This window comes from Pseudorca crassidens, chromosome X (assembly GCF_039906515.1).
Source record: "Pseudorca crassidens isolate mPseCra1 chromosome X, mPseCra1.hap1, whole genome shotgun sequence".
Lineage (NCBI taxonomy): Eukaryota > Metazoa > Chordata > Mammalia > Artiodactyla > Delphinidae > Pseudorca > Pseudorca crassidens.
Genome location: NC_090317.1, coordinates 20,599,777 through 20,615,987, shown reverse-complemented (window position 1 = coordinate 20,615,987; position 16,211 = coordinate 20,599,777). Strand labels below are relative to the sequence as shown.

Sequence of the window (16,211 nt, the reverse complement as noted above, 5' to 3'; positions counted from 1 at the left end):
TTTTTTTTTTTTTTTTTTTTTGCGGTACGCGGGCCTCTCACTGTTGTGGCCTCTCCCGTTGCGGAGCACAGGCTCCGGACGCACAGGCCCAGTGGCCATGGCTCACGGGCCCAGCCGCTCCGCGGCATGTGGGATCCTCCCGGACCGGGGCATGAACCCGTGTCCCCTGCATCGGCAGGCGGACTCCCAACCACTGCGCCACCAGCGAAGCCCGAACCACTCCATTCTTATGTGGAGTGGTTTCAAATCAAGGTAAGAGGGGAAAACAACAACAAGAAAATGTTTTCAAAGTTTTGCTTTTCAGAGGCTTGCAAAAGACCATTGGGAGAGCTAAAAGACACAGTACGATGTACATGGTTGAAATTCTTTGAAGTCTAGCTGAGGAGATGTATTTTTTGGTGGAAAGATATTTGATGTAATTAAACTAGATCCCTGATCTAATTAAACTCCACGGTGACAGTAAAAGGAAGGTAAGCATTACTTCACACATTTTGTTAATAGGAAAGGTGAAATATTAATGTGATATTGCTTGTCACATAGGAAGACAATGATAGCAGAAGTAATAGGAACATGGGGCTCTTAGTGCCAGAAGAGACTCCCTGTTCACAATTTGTGATTTCTAAACATCAATAAGCTTTGCCCTAGATAATTCCAAGGCACACGATTAAAAAATTATTGGACAGTTTAAGTTGTGAGGAAAATGGCTGGTAGTCTGGCAAGACAGAAGAGGATAGTACCCTTACTCGGTACTACTCCTTTACTATAATGGAAACAGATGTTGATATCTTTTAAATAGTAGGCTTGCTGTGGTGGTTACATAAAACTTCTAGATATTGACCATCTGTTACACAATGTTGTATTTGAATGCAATTACAGTTGGATGCACTTGTTTACTTTACTTTTTATACTTGGGATAAAGTGCTGGTAAACTCATTCACATAAATGACTGAAAACAAAACAAAACAAAAGCACATTGGTATTATGTGCCCAAAAGCACTGATACTGAAAAACCCATAACACCCCTCCTTCCAACCAAATCAAGGGTAGGATTTTCGCCATTTCTTCTAAAAGACTGTATTATTTAGCATTGTGTCAGCTAGATACTTATTCACCAGCACTGTTGCATATCTAAGTAATTAAGGTTCGTCATAATGACCTTGAGACCCTGTCCAAATCCCAAAGTACATTCCATAGCATAAAGAAAAGATTAGGTTATGCTCAGTGTAGTTTTATTGTTAAGTATTTTTTACTGAATGCACATTCTTTGAAAATTGGTGATCCATTGCTATCTCTGCATTTACCAGAATATTTCATGAACTACAATAGATAATCCCTTCCTCAGCCATGCCAGAGAACACAATACCAAGAAAATAAGAGGTTTGCTATTCTATTTGCTTGCAGGGGCCCTTTTACAAGTGAGGAGCTGATTACTATCCTTCCAAAAAGCTCGGAGGACCAAAATGTCTTTACCTGTTGCATTCCTTGCAGGGCTTGCTGCAGGAGTTTCAGCTGCTGTTCCTTGTTTGGGTCATCTTCTCTGTGGGCTTTGCCTTGTTCTTGCTTTAGCAGTTCCACCTCATTCCGGTAGGCATCAAGCTGCCAACGGAGGCTGTCATTTTCTTCTTTCAGAGCTTCTGCCTGTGATACTAAGGCTAAACAATCAATACAAAGGAGTAAAAACCATATATCCAGATTCCGTTGTGGTTCACCTTAGTACCATGAAAACTTGGTGTTTTAAATTGACATGTATAAAAAGCCTCTCAATGAGAAACTTTAGATCTGAGTTGGCCATGGTAGCAAGAGATGGACACAAAAGCACAAAGACTCGTTTTTGTAAATGAACACAGAATTCCAACACACAAAAGTCCTCATTGTGTTTCAAATTCTTCACCTCAAACATCACTAAAATATTTCTAGGTAACATCAGTTACTTTTACTTGAAATGCTGCAAATAATAAGAGCCTGTAATAATAAAATAGAAGGCTAATTGTCTTGAACTGATGACTGTCCACACAATAATTTGGCTGACAGTTATTTTTTAAAAATGCAGCCTTAACTGATCCTATAGAGGAAAGGTAAATGTAAAAATTAAGACACAAGACTTCCTGGGGAATTCCCTGGTGGTCCAGTGCTTAGGACTCTGCGCTTTCACTGCTGAGGGCCCGGGTTCGATCCCTGGTTGGGGAACTAAGATCCCACAAGCCGTGCAATGAGGCCAAAAGAAAAAAAACTTCCAGTTTATGGTCTAGCATTTAAGGAGCTTAGAAGTCACCACTCCATCCTAACAACAAGGAAAAAGCTGAACAAGCTGAAAAAAACCAACAATTCTTCTTAGATACAACAGAGAAGTGAAGTAAGAGGGCAAACTCATACACCCAAAATTGGAGAGACAAACAGGTGAATACAGAGAATCACAACTTACCAGAACAGAAACCCATGAGCAGATATTGCCACAGGAAACAGTGCCAAGGTAGGAAAACCTAAACTGTACTTGGCAATTTGCTGTAGGCTCAGTGTAAATAAGTCTGAGAGTTAAAAACTCCAGGGAGGCCCAGTCATAGCTAGGTCCCTACACTTTTGTGAGTTTTATCTCCAGGGGCTCCACCTGGTCCTCAGAGTGAACACTGGAGAAAAATTCCTATGTGCTTCCAGCAGGGGAGGGGAAAAAGAAACCCTCTTGAGATATGTCAGAGCATCATATTCTTCTTTAAAAGGGCTGCCTTCAGAAGAAATGATTTTACCATAGCCTAACATACTGGGGTAGTACCAGAGCCTAAGAAACCCAGGGAACCAACCAGCTCCAGACCCCTCTAGCCATTCTGTCCCACCTAAAGGGGGAGAAAAAACTGAGAAACACTTGTGAAGTTCAAAGTCCAGAGGTATAGGCTCACTAAAAGACTGAGACCTAATCATAGGACTATAAAATGATTCTCCTCCCACCACATCTTACCACAATACCACAAAAGTCCTATTTAACAGAGTTCCTTTCACCTAGTACATCATGTCCAGATTTCAACAAAAAATTACAAGGCATACTAAAAAACATAGTTTGAAGAGACTGAACAAGGATCAGAACCAGAGTCAGATATGGCAGAAATGTTGGAGTTATCAGACAGGGAATTTAAAACAACTATTATTGGGAATTTGCTGGTGGTCCAGTGGTTAGGACTATGTGCTTTCACTGCTGAGGGCCCAGTTTCAGTCCCTGGTTGGGGAACTAAGATTCCCACAAGCTGCATGGCACCAGAGATCAAAAACACTAACAGAAATGAAAAATCCCCTTGATGGACTTATTAGTAGATTGGGCATGGCTGGGGAAAGAATTTCTGAGCTTGAGGATATGACAATAGAAACCTCCTAAACTGAAAAGAAAAAAGAAAAAAAATTACCCCCCCAAGAACAGAAAATGCAAGAATTGTGAGACAATTACAAAGATGTAATGTATACATAATGAGAATATCAGAAGGAGAAAAAAGAGAGAAACAGAAACAATATGTAAAATAATAATGACTGAGAACATGTCTAAATTAATGTTAGACACCAAACCACAGATCCAGGAATCTCAGAGAGCATCAAGCAGGATAAATGCCAAAACATATAACATTCAAATTTCAGAAAATCAAAGAGAAAGAAACAATATTGAAAGAAGCCAGAGGAAAAAAAACACCTTACCTATAGAGAAGCAAAGATAAGAATTACATGCTACTTCTCCTCAGAAATCATGCAAGCAAGAATAGAATAGAGAGAATAGTCAAAGTGTTAAGAGAAAAAAAAATCCACCAACTTAGAATTCTGTACCTTGTGAAATTATCCTTCAAAAGTGAAGGAGAAATACTTTCTCAAAGAAAAATTGAGGGAATTTGTTGCTATTAGGCCTGCCTTGCAAGGAATGTTAAAAGAAGTTCCTAAGACAGAGGAAAAATGAGGTAAGTCAGAAACTTGGATCTACATAAAGAAAGGAAGAACATTAAAGAAGGAAAAAGTGATGGCAAAATAAAAACTTTAATTTTTTTTATTTTTGAGCTAACAGATAATAGTTTGTTCAAAATAATACTGACAATGCGTTCAATTATGTATGCGTGTGTGTGTGTGTGTGTGTGCGTGTGTGCGCTTATGTATAAGTGAAATTAATGACAGCAATGATACAAGGAATGGGAGGAAGGAATTGGGATTATGTTATCATAAGGTATTTGCACTACCCACAAACTGGTATAGTGTTATTTGAAAGTGGACTTGGATTAGTCATAAATGTAAATTGCAAACTCTAGGGCAACCACTAAAAAAGTAATAAAAAAGAAGTATAACCAATATGCTAACAAAGAAGAGAAAGTAGAATCATATCAAATGCTCAATTAAAACCACAAAGGGCTGGGAAAGTGTAGAAGAAAAAAGGAAGAACAAAGAACAAGAGCAATAAATAGAAAACAGTAACAAATATGGTGGATATTAATCCAACTACATCAATAATCATTTTAAACATCAGTGGTCTAAATACAATTAAAATTCAGAGACTGTCAGAGTGATAAAAAAACAAGAAACAACTATAGTGGTATCTTTAAGAAACACACTTTAAATATAAATATACATATAGATTAAAAGTAAAGGAATGGAGAAAGACACTATGCTAACACTAATCAAAAAAAAGTAAAAGTAGCTATATTAATTTTAGACAGAGCTGACTTCAGACCAAGGAAAGTTATCAGGGCTAAAGAGGGGCATTACATAGTGATAAAGGGGTTAGTACTACAAGAAGACATAACAAACAATGTGTATGAGCCTAACAATAGTGTGTCAAAATAAGTGAAGCAAAACCTGGTAGAACTGCAAGGAAAAAATAGATGAATCCACTATTATAGAGACTTCATACCTCTCTATCAAAAGTGGAACAATCCAGTAGGAAGAATATCAGTAATGACACAGTTGAACTCAACAGCACCATAAATTAACTGGATACAGTTGACATGTATAGACTGTTTCATTTAACAAAGGCAGATTACACATTCTTCTCAAGCACACATGCAACATGCACCAAGATAGATCACATTCTGCATCATAAAACACATCTGAACACATTAAAAGAATAGAAATCACACTAGGTATGCTATCAGACCACAATGAAATTAAACTAGAAATCAATAACAGAAAGATAGATGGAAAATTCCAAAATACCTGGAGATCAAACAACACACATCTAAAAGGCACGAGTCAAAGAAGAAATCTCAAGAGAAATTTAAAAATATTTGAAATAAATGGAAATAAAAACACAACTCTCAAAATTTGTGAGATGCAGTGAAAGCCATGCTTAGAGGGAAATGTATAGCATTGAATACATAGATTAGAAAAGATCTAAAAAGAAGAAAGATCTAAAATCAATTATCTGAGCTTCTACCTTAGGAACCTAGAAAAAGAAGAGCAAATTAAATCTAAAGTAAGCAGAAGAAAAGATATCATAAAAATAGATCAGAAATCAATTAAATAGAAAATAGGAACTCAACAGAAAATTTATGAAACCAAAAGCTGGTTCCTTCAGTAAAATTGATAAACCTCTAGCCAGTTTAACTAAGAAAAAAATAAAGAAGACACAAACTACTAATGTCCAAAATGAAAGAGAGGATATCACTATAGATCCTATGGACATTAAACGGATAATAAAGGAACATTATGAACAACTTTATGTCCAACATTTGATAACCTAGATGAAGTGGGCCAACTCCTTGAAATACACAATCTGTTAAAACACACACAAGAAGTAAACATGGGAAGGAAATCTAAAAAGCATATGTATATGTATGGCCGATTCACTTTTCTGTACAGCAGAAACTGACATGGCAGTGTAAAGCGACTATACTCTAATATAAAAAAGAAGACAGGGCTTCCCTGGTGGCGCAGTGGTTGAGAGTCCACCTGCCGATGCAGGGGACACGGGTTCGTGCCCCCGTCTGGGAAGATCCCACATGCCACGGAGTGGCTAGGCCTGTGAGCCATGGCCGTTGAGCCTGCACATCCGGAGAGGGGCCACAACAGTGAGAAGCCCGTGTACCGCCAAAAAAAAAAAAAAAAAAAAAGTAGACAACTTGAATAGGCCTCTATCTCTTAATGAAATTGAATCAATAATTAATAATTCTCTAAAACAGAAAGTACTAGGCCCACATAAGTTTACTACTGAATTCTTTTAAACATTTAAGGAAGGAATAATACAAAATTTCTACAATCTCTTCCAGATGATAGAAACAGAGGGAATACTTCCTAACTCATTCTATGAAGTCAGCATTCCCCTGATACCAAAACCATACAAAGACATTACAAGAAAAGAAAGCACAGACTGATAACTCTCATGAACACAGATGCAAAAATCCTTAACAAAATATTAGTAAATCAAATCCAAGAATGTATTAAAAAGAAATACACCACAATCAAGTGGAATTTATCCCAGGTATGCAAGGGTGGTTCAACATTCGAAAATCAATTAATGTTATCCATTACATTAACAAGTTAAAGAGGTTAAAGTCACATGGAAGTATCAATAGATGCAGAAAAGGTATTTGACAAAATCCAGCACCTATCCATGATTAAAAAAATCTCAGTAAACTAGGAAGAGAGTACTTCCTCAACTTGATAATGAACATCTACAAAAAACTTATAGCTAACATCATACATCGTGGTGAGAAACTTGAATCTCTCCCATTAAGAACAAGGCAAGGATGTCCCCTCTTACCACTGTTTTTTCAACATTGTACTGGAAGTCCTAGTTAATGCAATCAGACAAGAAAAGGAAATAAGATGAACATACAATGGGAAGGAAAAAATAAAATTGCCTTTGTTTGCAGAGGACATGGTCATCTATGGAGAAAATCTGAAAGAACTGATAGAAAAACTCCTGGAACTAATAAGCACTTATAGCAAGGTTGCAGGATATATAAAAAAGTTAATATACAAAAGTTGGTTGCTTTGCTATATACCAAAAATGAATAAGTGGAATTTGAAATTCAAAACATACTACCATTTATATTAACACAACAAAAATGAAATACTTAGGTATAGATGTAACAAAATACATATGAGATCTATATGAGGAAAACTACAAAACTCTGATGAACGAAATCAAAGAACTAAATAAATGGAGAGATTAGTGTTTATGGATAGGATGACTTTATATTGTCAAGATATAGGTTATTTCCAACCTAATTTCTGGATTCAGTGCAATCCCAATCAAAATCCAAGCAACACAGTAATCAAGACAGTATGCTACTGGCACAAAAACATAAATATAGATCAATTGAACAGGATAGAAAGCCCAGAGATAAGCCCATGCACATATGGTCACCTTATTTCTGATAAAGGAGGCAAGAATATACAATGGAGAAAAGACAGCCTCTTCAGTAAGTGGTGCTGGGAAAAGTGGACAGCTACATGTAAAAGAATGAAATTAGAACACTCCCTAACACCATACACAAAAATAAACTCAAAATGGATTAAAGACCTACATGTAAGGCCAGACATGATAAAGCTCTTAGAGGAAAACATAGGCAGAACACTCTATGACATAAATCACAGCAAGATCCTTTTTGACCCACCTCCTAAAGAAATGGAAATAAAAACAAACATAAACAAATGGGACCTAATGAAACTTAAAAGCTTTTGCACAGCAAAGGAAACCATAAACAAGATAAAAACACAACCTTCAGAATGGGAGAAAATATTTGCAAATGAAGCAACTGACAAAGGATTAATCTCCAAAATTTACAAGCAGCTCATGCAGCTCAATATCAAAAAAACCAAACAACCCAATCCAAAAATGGGCAGAAGACCTAAATAGACATTCCTCCAAAGAAGATATACAGACTGCCAACAAACACATGAAAGGATGCTCAACATCACTAATCATTAGAGAAATGCAAATCAAAACTACAATGAGGTATCACCTCACACCAGTCAGAATGGCGATCATCAAAAAATCTACAAACAATAAATGCCTAGAGGGTGTGGAGAAAAGGGAACCCTCTTGCACTATTGGTGGAAATGTAAATTGATACAGCCACTATGGAGAACAATATGGAGGTTCCTTAAAAACCTAAAAATAGAACTACCATATGACCCAGCAATCCCACTACTGGGCATATACTTTGAGAAAACCCTAATTCAAAAATAGTAATGTACCACAATGTTCATTGAAGCTCTATTTACAATAGCCAGGACATGGAAGCAACCTAAGTGTGCATCAACAGACGAATGGATAAAGAAGATGTGGCACATATATACAATGGAATACTACTCAGGCATAAAAAGAAACGAAATTGGGTTATTTGTAGTGAGGTGGATGGACCTAGAGACTGTCATACAGAGTGAAGTAAGTCAGAAAGAGAAAAACAAATACCGTATGCTAACACATATATATGGAATCTAAAAAAAAAAAAAAGGTTCTGAGGAACCTAGGGGCAGGACAGGAATAAAGACAGAGACATAGAGAATGGACTTGAGGACACGGGGAGGGGGAAGGGTAAACTGGGACGAAGTGAGAGAGTTGGCATGGACATATATACACTACCAAATGTAAAATAGATAGCTAGTGGGAAGCAGCCGCATAGCACAGAGAGATCAGTTCGGTGCTCTGTGACCACCTAGAGGTGTGAGATAGGGAGGGTCAGAGGGAGATGCAAGAGGGAGGAGATATGGGGATATATGTACACGTATAGCTGATTCACTTTGTTATAAAGGAGAAACTAACACACCATTGTAAAGCAATTATACTCCAATAAAGATGTTAAAAAAAATCCAAACACGTTATTTTGTGGATGTTGACAAACTGATTCTAAAGTTTATAAAGAGAGGGAAAAGACCCAGAATGGCCAACTCAATATTGAAAGAGAAGAATAAAGTTGGAGGACAGATGCTACCTGACTTCAAGACTTAACAGAAAGCTGTAGTAACTAAGACAGTGTGGTGTTGGTGAAAGAATAGACAAATAGATCAATGGAATAGATTAGATAGCTCAGAAATAGACCCCCATAAATAGAGTCAACTGATCTTTGACAAAGGAGCAAAGGCAATACAATGGAGCAAAAATAGACTCTTTAACAAATGTGCTGGAACAACGGGACATCACAAAGATTAACTCAAAATGGATCACAGACCCAAATGAAAAATGCAAAACTATAAACCTCCTAGAAGATAACATAAGAGAAAATGTAGGTGACCTTGAGTATGGTGATGACTTTTTAGACACAACACCAAAGGTATGACCCATGAAAGAAATAATTGATAACCTGGACTTAATTAAAATAGAAACTTCTATTTGAAAGACAATGTCAAGAAGACAAGCCACAAACTGAGAGAAAGTATTTGCAAAGGACACATCTGATAAAGGACTGTTATCAAAAATATACAATGAACTCTTAAAACTCAACAATAAGAAAATGAACAACCTATTTGGACTAAAGACCTGAACAGACACCTCACCAAAGATATACTAATGACAAGTAAGCGTATGAAAAGATTTCAACATCATATATCATTAGGGAATTGCAAATTAAAACAAGAATGTGATATCACTAGAAACATATCAGAATTGCCGAAATTCAAAACAATGACAGCATCAAGGACTGGTGAGGATGTGGTGCAAACAAGAACTCCCCTTCATTGCTGGTGGGAATGCAAAATGGTACAGACACTTTGGGAGATAGTTTGGCAGTTTCTCACAAAACTAAACATACTTTTAGGATATGATCCAGCAATCATGCTCCTTGGTATTTACCCAAATGAGCTAAAAACTTTGTTCACAAACCTGCACATGAATGTTTACAGCAGCTTTATTCATAATTGCCAAAACTTGGAGGCAACCACAATGCTCTTTAGTGGTTATCTAACCACTGATATACTGTGATGCATCCAGAAAATGGAATAATAAATGGCACTAAAAAGAAACGAGCTATCAAGCCACAAAAAGACATGCAGGAAAAGTAACTGCATATTACTAAGTAAAAATAATCAATTTGAAAAGCCTGCATACTTTATGATCCCAACTATATGCCAGTCTGGAAAGGGAAAAACTATGGAGTCAGTATAAAAGATCAGTGGTAACCAGGCATTTGGGGGGAGGGAAGGATGAATAGGTTCAGCACAAAGGATATTAAGTTACCTGAAACTATTCTGTATGATACTACAATGGTGAACACATACATTTTATATATTTCTCCAAAACCATAGAATGGATACCAAGAGTGAACTCTAATGCAAATTATGAACTTTGGGTGACGATGATGTATTCAGCTACTGTAACAAATGTACCTCTAGGGTGCGGGATGTAGATGGTGGGGGAGACTGTGTGTATATGGGCACAGGCAGTATTTGGGAACTCTGTACTTCCTGCTCAATTTTGCAATGAACCTAAAACTGATCTAAAACTTAAAGTTTATTAATTGAAAAAAATAAGACACATAGGGAAACCTAGGTTAAATTTAATTATTTATGGTTATTGCATATTTTTCAAGATCACAAAATCATAAAATCTACTTCAAAGTGTTTAATAAGAAAATTTTCATTCATTCAACAAACATTTATTGAGTTCCTTCTGTGTTCCAGGCTTATGTAAAAAATGAAATTCCACTAATCTCTATTGTTTATACTCCAAATTTATGGAAATATTTGTAGTTTATTCCCTTTTTGACTCCTAACAGAGTATAGATGAACGCCTCTGTACTACTATCTTCTATGCCTTCTACTTTCTTCAACCCTGATTTGTATACAAATCCCTTACATCTATTTCCTAACTACCTACTGTCTGAAGCTGATTTCATTATATTCTGCAAATCAGTCCCATCCATCAGTCCATTTCTATCAGTTCTACTGTTATGGGTTGAATCTGTCCTCCTAAAAAAGATACTTTGCAGCCCTCAGAATGTGACCTTATTTGGAAATATGATCTTTACAGAGGTAATCAAGTTAAAATGAGGTAATTGGGGTGGGCTTATAGATTTCTATGACTGGTGTCCTTATGGAAAGGGGAAATTTGGACACAGAGACAGACATGCACACAGGGGAAATGTCACGTGAACAGGAAAACAGAGATCGGGGTGATGCATCTTCAAGCCAAGGAATGCCAAAGATGGCCAGAAAACCAGCAGAAGCTGGAGAGCGGTCTGGAACAGATTCTCCCTCAGAGCCCTCAGAAGGAACCAACCCTGCTAGAGCCTTGATCTCAGATTTCTAGCCTCCAGAACTGTGAGACGATAGATTTCTGTTATTTAAGCAACTCAGTTTGTGGTTCTTGTTGTAGCAGCCCTAGCAAACTAATAAAATCACCAACCTTCCATTCTCCCAGATTAGAAAACCTAGGCTCATTCTGAATTCTTTCCATTCTTCATCATTTATATTCAATGTAGCACAAAAGACTTTAGTTTATTCCCCCCAAATGACTCCTAGCATCTTTAATGTCATACTCTCTGTTACTTCTTTTTCTTCTATCATTTTTCTCATTTCCTGTTGCCTTCACTAGTCCCAATCATCATCATTTTATATCTCAATTCCTATAAAAGTCTCTGGTTTGTCTCTATCAATCCAAACTTATCTCCTAAAATATACAATTCATGTTGCTTTTATCATACAAGTGCCATGGTTGAAAGACATGCTTATAGTGACATATTGCCTACTATGCTAAGTCTAAGCTTGGCATTCATGTCCCCTATGGTCTAGGCTCATCTTGCCCACTCAATCTTTTATACCCCTAATCACATCATTCTTATTTCCCTCTTTGAGCCGTGCTCCTTCTCCCTCTCTGCATCAAGATGCTTTCTTACTTTCTTGCCTTTCATCCAAACCTGTTCATCTTTCAAGGCCTTGATCAATTTTCACTGACTGCGACTACTCTGGCCCACACTCTCTTGCCCTGGCTGCATTCTAATCAGTACCTTCCAGGTTAGCACCAAGTGGTATTTCTTACATTTTATGTATGTTTACGTATATTACATCTTTATTTCTATCAGCTGATAGGATATAATGCTTGTTAACTAACTGATCAAACTCCTAAAGTGGGAATACTGGGAGGTAGGAGGAGAGAAGGAAGGAGATTGGATACCAGTGGAAGAGAAAACTTTGGCTAGAACAGTGGAGAATTAGACTAAGTCAATGTTTTCCAAATGTGCTCCCTGGACCACGATCATATAATTCATTTAGGATGGCTGATAAAATTTAGATTCCCAAACCCTATTACAGGCCTATTGAAGCAGACTCTATAGCACAGAAATCTGAATTTTAAAAGGTAACCCAATGATTCTTATATATATATATATACCAAATCTGAAAACCACCAATTTAAGTGAAGAAGGCAGAAGACAGATGCTGAAAGGGAACAGCTATCCTTATGTTTACTGGGTACATGTACTTTCCATCATGGTTAACAATAGAATGAAGTAGTTTCACACTATCATGATTTGCTTTGATGTGATTCTCCCTCTTCAACACATTGCTTTGAGCACAGCGGTCTTTTCTTCCATGGCAAGAGTATTTCCAGTTCTGAATCACAAATATGGGCTTAGCTACCATAGAGAATCTCACAGAACAGAAATTTTGTGGCACTTCAAGGAAAGGTAACAGACTGCTAGCTTTGACTCAGACTGGGAAGTATATTTAACCAAAAACATGCTATAGGCTCCTGAAATTCAAGTTTGGTAGCATGGAGAGAGAGAAAAAAAAAACTTTTGAGTTCTAGTTGCTTAAGCTTTTCATTGGAACCAAGCGATAACTAAAACATGTAGCTGATTTAGATAAAAACTGAGGACCTGCTCACCGGCTCACACTGAGCAGGATTTCTGCAGTTGAGTACTACAGACATGCAATAACAAAATTAGATACGATCAAGGGGAAGAAAAATGCACAGAAGTCCTTGAATTAAAATGAATTGAAACCTTCTGGGAGAAAAGCTATTTGGTAAGCTCCATTAAGTCCATTGTACATAGCTTTATTTGACAAAGCAGCATCCTGACATGTGGAACAGGAAAGAAAATAGCTATAAGATGATCTGTCAGGGAGTTTCCAGTCTCTAAAGAAATAAGATTCTGTGCAGTAGCCAATACAGCTTTTAACTCAAAAGAGATACAAAAGCAAAATGCAATTATATAACCCTAGTAAGTACATTCAATCTGAATCTCCCATATACCCCTCTCCTCCCCCAATAATTCCTCAAACTCAGCAACTTATCAAGTGGATGCTCAAACTTACGGTCGCATTCATTTCAGGGTAACAGTGGATTTATACTGTATACAATACTGCAGATACTGAGGTGGAGACAATCCTACAAATCAAAGATTAATCAGCTATAAAATATCCTGGCTAAACACTTAAATAATTTGAATAGCTCAATTATTATTAAATTTTTTGTTTATCTTGGCTATAAGTTTATAGTATGTATCTGCAGTTATTAGTTTGCTGTTCTGAAAATATTAACTATTCACTGATTACAAAGGGTTTATTTAATATATACGGAGGTTTATATGTTTAGGGATGTAACATATGGCAAAAATAGAGGAAATTCAGATGTAACAGCTAATGAATGCTTTTAAAAAATTCTGACTTGGTGATTTTCTTTCCTTAAGAGTTTTTGTTCATGGAGTGAAGATTCTGGGATCACTCAAGTGGCTAGAGCTGCTCACTTCAATACGCAAGTACAGGAACCAATAAATTCTGATTTGCATTATAATCAATCTGTTTTCTATCTGTCTCACACAGACACACAGACACTCACAGAGACATAGACACACAGACACACAGACACACACACACAGTGGGGGCAGTATACTACCATATCTCCAATGTCTAGCACAGGGCTGGGAATGTAATAGTTATTAAAGGAGTGAATGAATTCACTTAACCATTATAAAATCTTTGTTAGATAGTTTTTATAATGTATTTCTTATAAGTGTGGAAGCTGAGGCTCACTGAGGAAGAAGTCCTTTCTATGTCAAGAAAGGCAGAGCTTGGACTAGAACTCAGGTGTTCTAACTTTAGGTCCAGTGTCTTGTCCACTGTGCTTTACTGACTGCTAAGATTGTATAGAATGGTTTACCTGAAAACACTCATCTTTTAGCTGATGTTTTAATCTCGCCCATGGTAACCCCCCTCCAAGATGATTTGTTATGAAATTGAAGGGTGGTGTCTTATATTGTTCAACAGGTTTGCCATTTGAGTTCCACTGGGGACCCATACCATGGCTATCGTCTCACAGTGAGGTCCTGACTATACCAGGTAAAAGCAAAAGGCCTTATCCAGACAACTGTTTGTAGACCCCTATTTGGTTCCTAATAAACCTCCAGGTAACCACAATGGAAGGCAGCAGATAGGTAGACTCATATACTGTAGATATTTCCACTTAGTTTGTAGATTCTCTCTTTTTTTTTAAAATAAATTTATTTATTTATTTGTTTTTATTTTTGGCTGTGTTGGGTCTTTGTTGCTGTGCATGGGCTTTCTCCAGTTGCGGCGAGTAGGGGCTACTCTTCTTTGTGGTGCGCGGACCTCTCGTTGTGGCTTCTCTTGTTGCAGAGCATGGGCTCTAGGCATGCAGGCTTCAGTAGTTGTGGCACGTGGGCTCAGTAGTTGTGGCTCATGGGCTTAGTTGCTCCGGGGCATGTGGGATCGTCCCAGGCCAGGGCTCAAACCTGTGTCCCCTGCATTGGCAGGCGGATTCTTAACCACTGAGCCACCAGGGAAGCCCTCGGTTCTCTTTTAACTTTGTGATTGTTAAAGAGAAATATTTAATTTTTATGCAGATACATATATCAAAAATATCCTTTAAGATTTCTATCTTTGGAGATCTTCATCCAAAATTATATAACCATCTCCTACATTTTCCAACATTTCTTTTGCTATATATGTATTTTGTCATTTGAATCTTCAATCCATCTGCTATTAATTTTGGTGTAAAGTATAAGTGATGTAGGGATCTAACTTTTTTCCTAAAAGTTTGGCTAGTTACCTATTTATACATAAACTGTCTTATAGTTTCTACTGTAGAACGTCTTATTAATAAGTCCAAGCCAAATATAGAACAATACCACCTAAATGTCCAATGCTCCTAGGAAGAGAAAGCCCACTTTTAGTTAGGTACTATGATGAAAGATGGCAGTAAACTAAGACCACAGTAAGTCCTGTAGCCACAGGGTTGACATTCAGCCAGTGTGTACTTATACGGCCTTACCAATTGTCTCTAGCTGCTTCCAGTCTGATGGGTTTGTGCCCATACCTTATTGGTTGTTAATGGTTTTAAAATATCATCCCTTCCAGTAGGTGTTAGTTAAATAAAGCAAAGCAGAATAATCTTTACCTGATTCCTCAGTTTCTTTTGTTTCTGTTGTTTCTTCTATTTCATCATCAGACATCTCCATTTCTTCTTCTCGCCTGATTCCCATTAATTCATCATTATGTATGTTGCGAATTTCCTAAGGTTAAAAGGTATGCTTTTTAGGTGGGAAAGCCTTGAAAATGTTGAGGAAATAAACAGAATTAAGGACTAGGTAAAGCAGGGTCTTTTTAAACGTATAACAGAACTTCAGAGTAGTCTTAAGGCAAAGGCAAAGGCAAAGGCAAAGGCAAAGGCAAAGGCAAAGGGGCGTGTTGAGGCTGAGGACAGTCTCAATACACAAAGCAAACTTTGTACACTCTGTCCTGCATAGGCTTTCTTTCCATACCCAGAGCTCTAGCAGCCGATGATTCTTGTATCCCTCCCATTTTAGAGAGTACCATTGACCATGAAATACCTTCCACCTCTTACATGGATTTCTGGACTTTCCCTTAAGGTTCTGCCATGTTCACCTTCCCATGTCAAATCCTTTGATTTTGCTGCTTTCTAACCTCTTCTCTCTCCCTTTACAGTCTTACTCAACAGAACTCTTAATCAAACATTTGCAGGTTTAGTAGTTAGAGTAAAAATGAGCTGTCAGGACTGAACTCCTACCAGATCAACCCTTCCGTGGATAATATCTATATTCTGTGAACAAAAACCAAACCAAACCAAATCCCTAACTACTTGATGCCATTGGAGAATGAACAAAAACAGGCATATTCTGAAGAGGAGCCGACACTTGGAAGAAGGGTGTGGGTCTTCCAGTTTTAAAGAGACTTTTAGTCTGAGAGCAGACAACAGCTAGCACCTCATATGGTGGCTAAATTTTAGATAGAAAATCCAATGTCTTCATATCCTAAAGAAATAAAGGAGAGAGTTC

At 37.4% G+C, this 16,211-nt stretch overlaps 1 protein-coding gene across 14 annotated transcripts in view; it reads right to left on the bottom strand.

Annotated features, from left to right (window-relative positions):
* ENOX2 (ecto-NOX disulfide-thiol exchanger 2) overlaps nucleotides 1-16,211 on the bottom strand; it is a 299,052-nt gene that overhangs the window by 28,690 nt on the left and 254,151 nt on the right. For 13 of the 14 annotated variants that reach the window (XM_067723237.1, XM_067723236.1, XM_067723238.1 and 10 more), the window contains 2 exons: nucleotides 15,314-15,428; nucleotides 1,471-1,652 (listed from right to left, as the gene is read on the bottom strand). In XM_067723237.1, the coding sequence (XP_067579338.1) occupies nucleotides 1,471-1,652; nucleotides 15,314-15,428 (297 nt within the window). The remainder of the gene's footprint in view (nucleotides 1-1,470; nucleotides 1,653-15,313; nucleotides 15,429-16,211) is intronic. The other variant, XM_067723226.1, reaches the window with a different exon arrangement.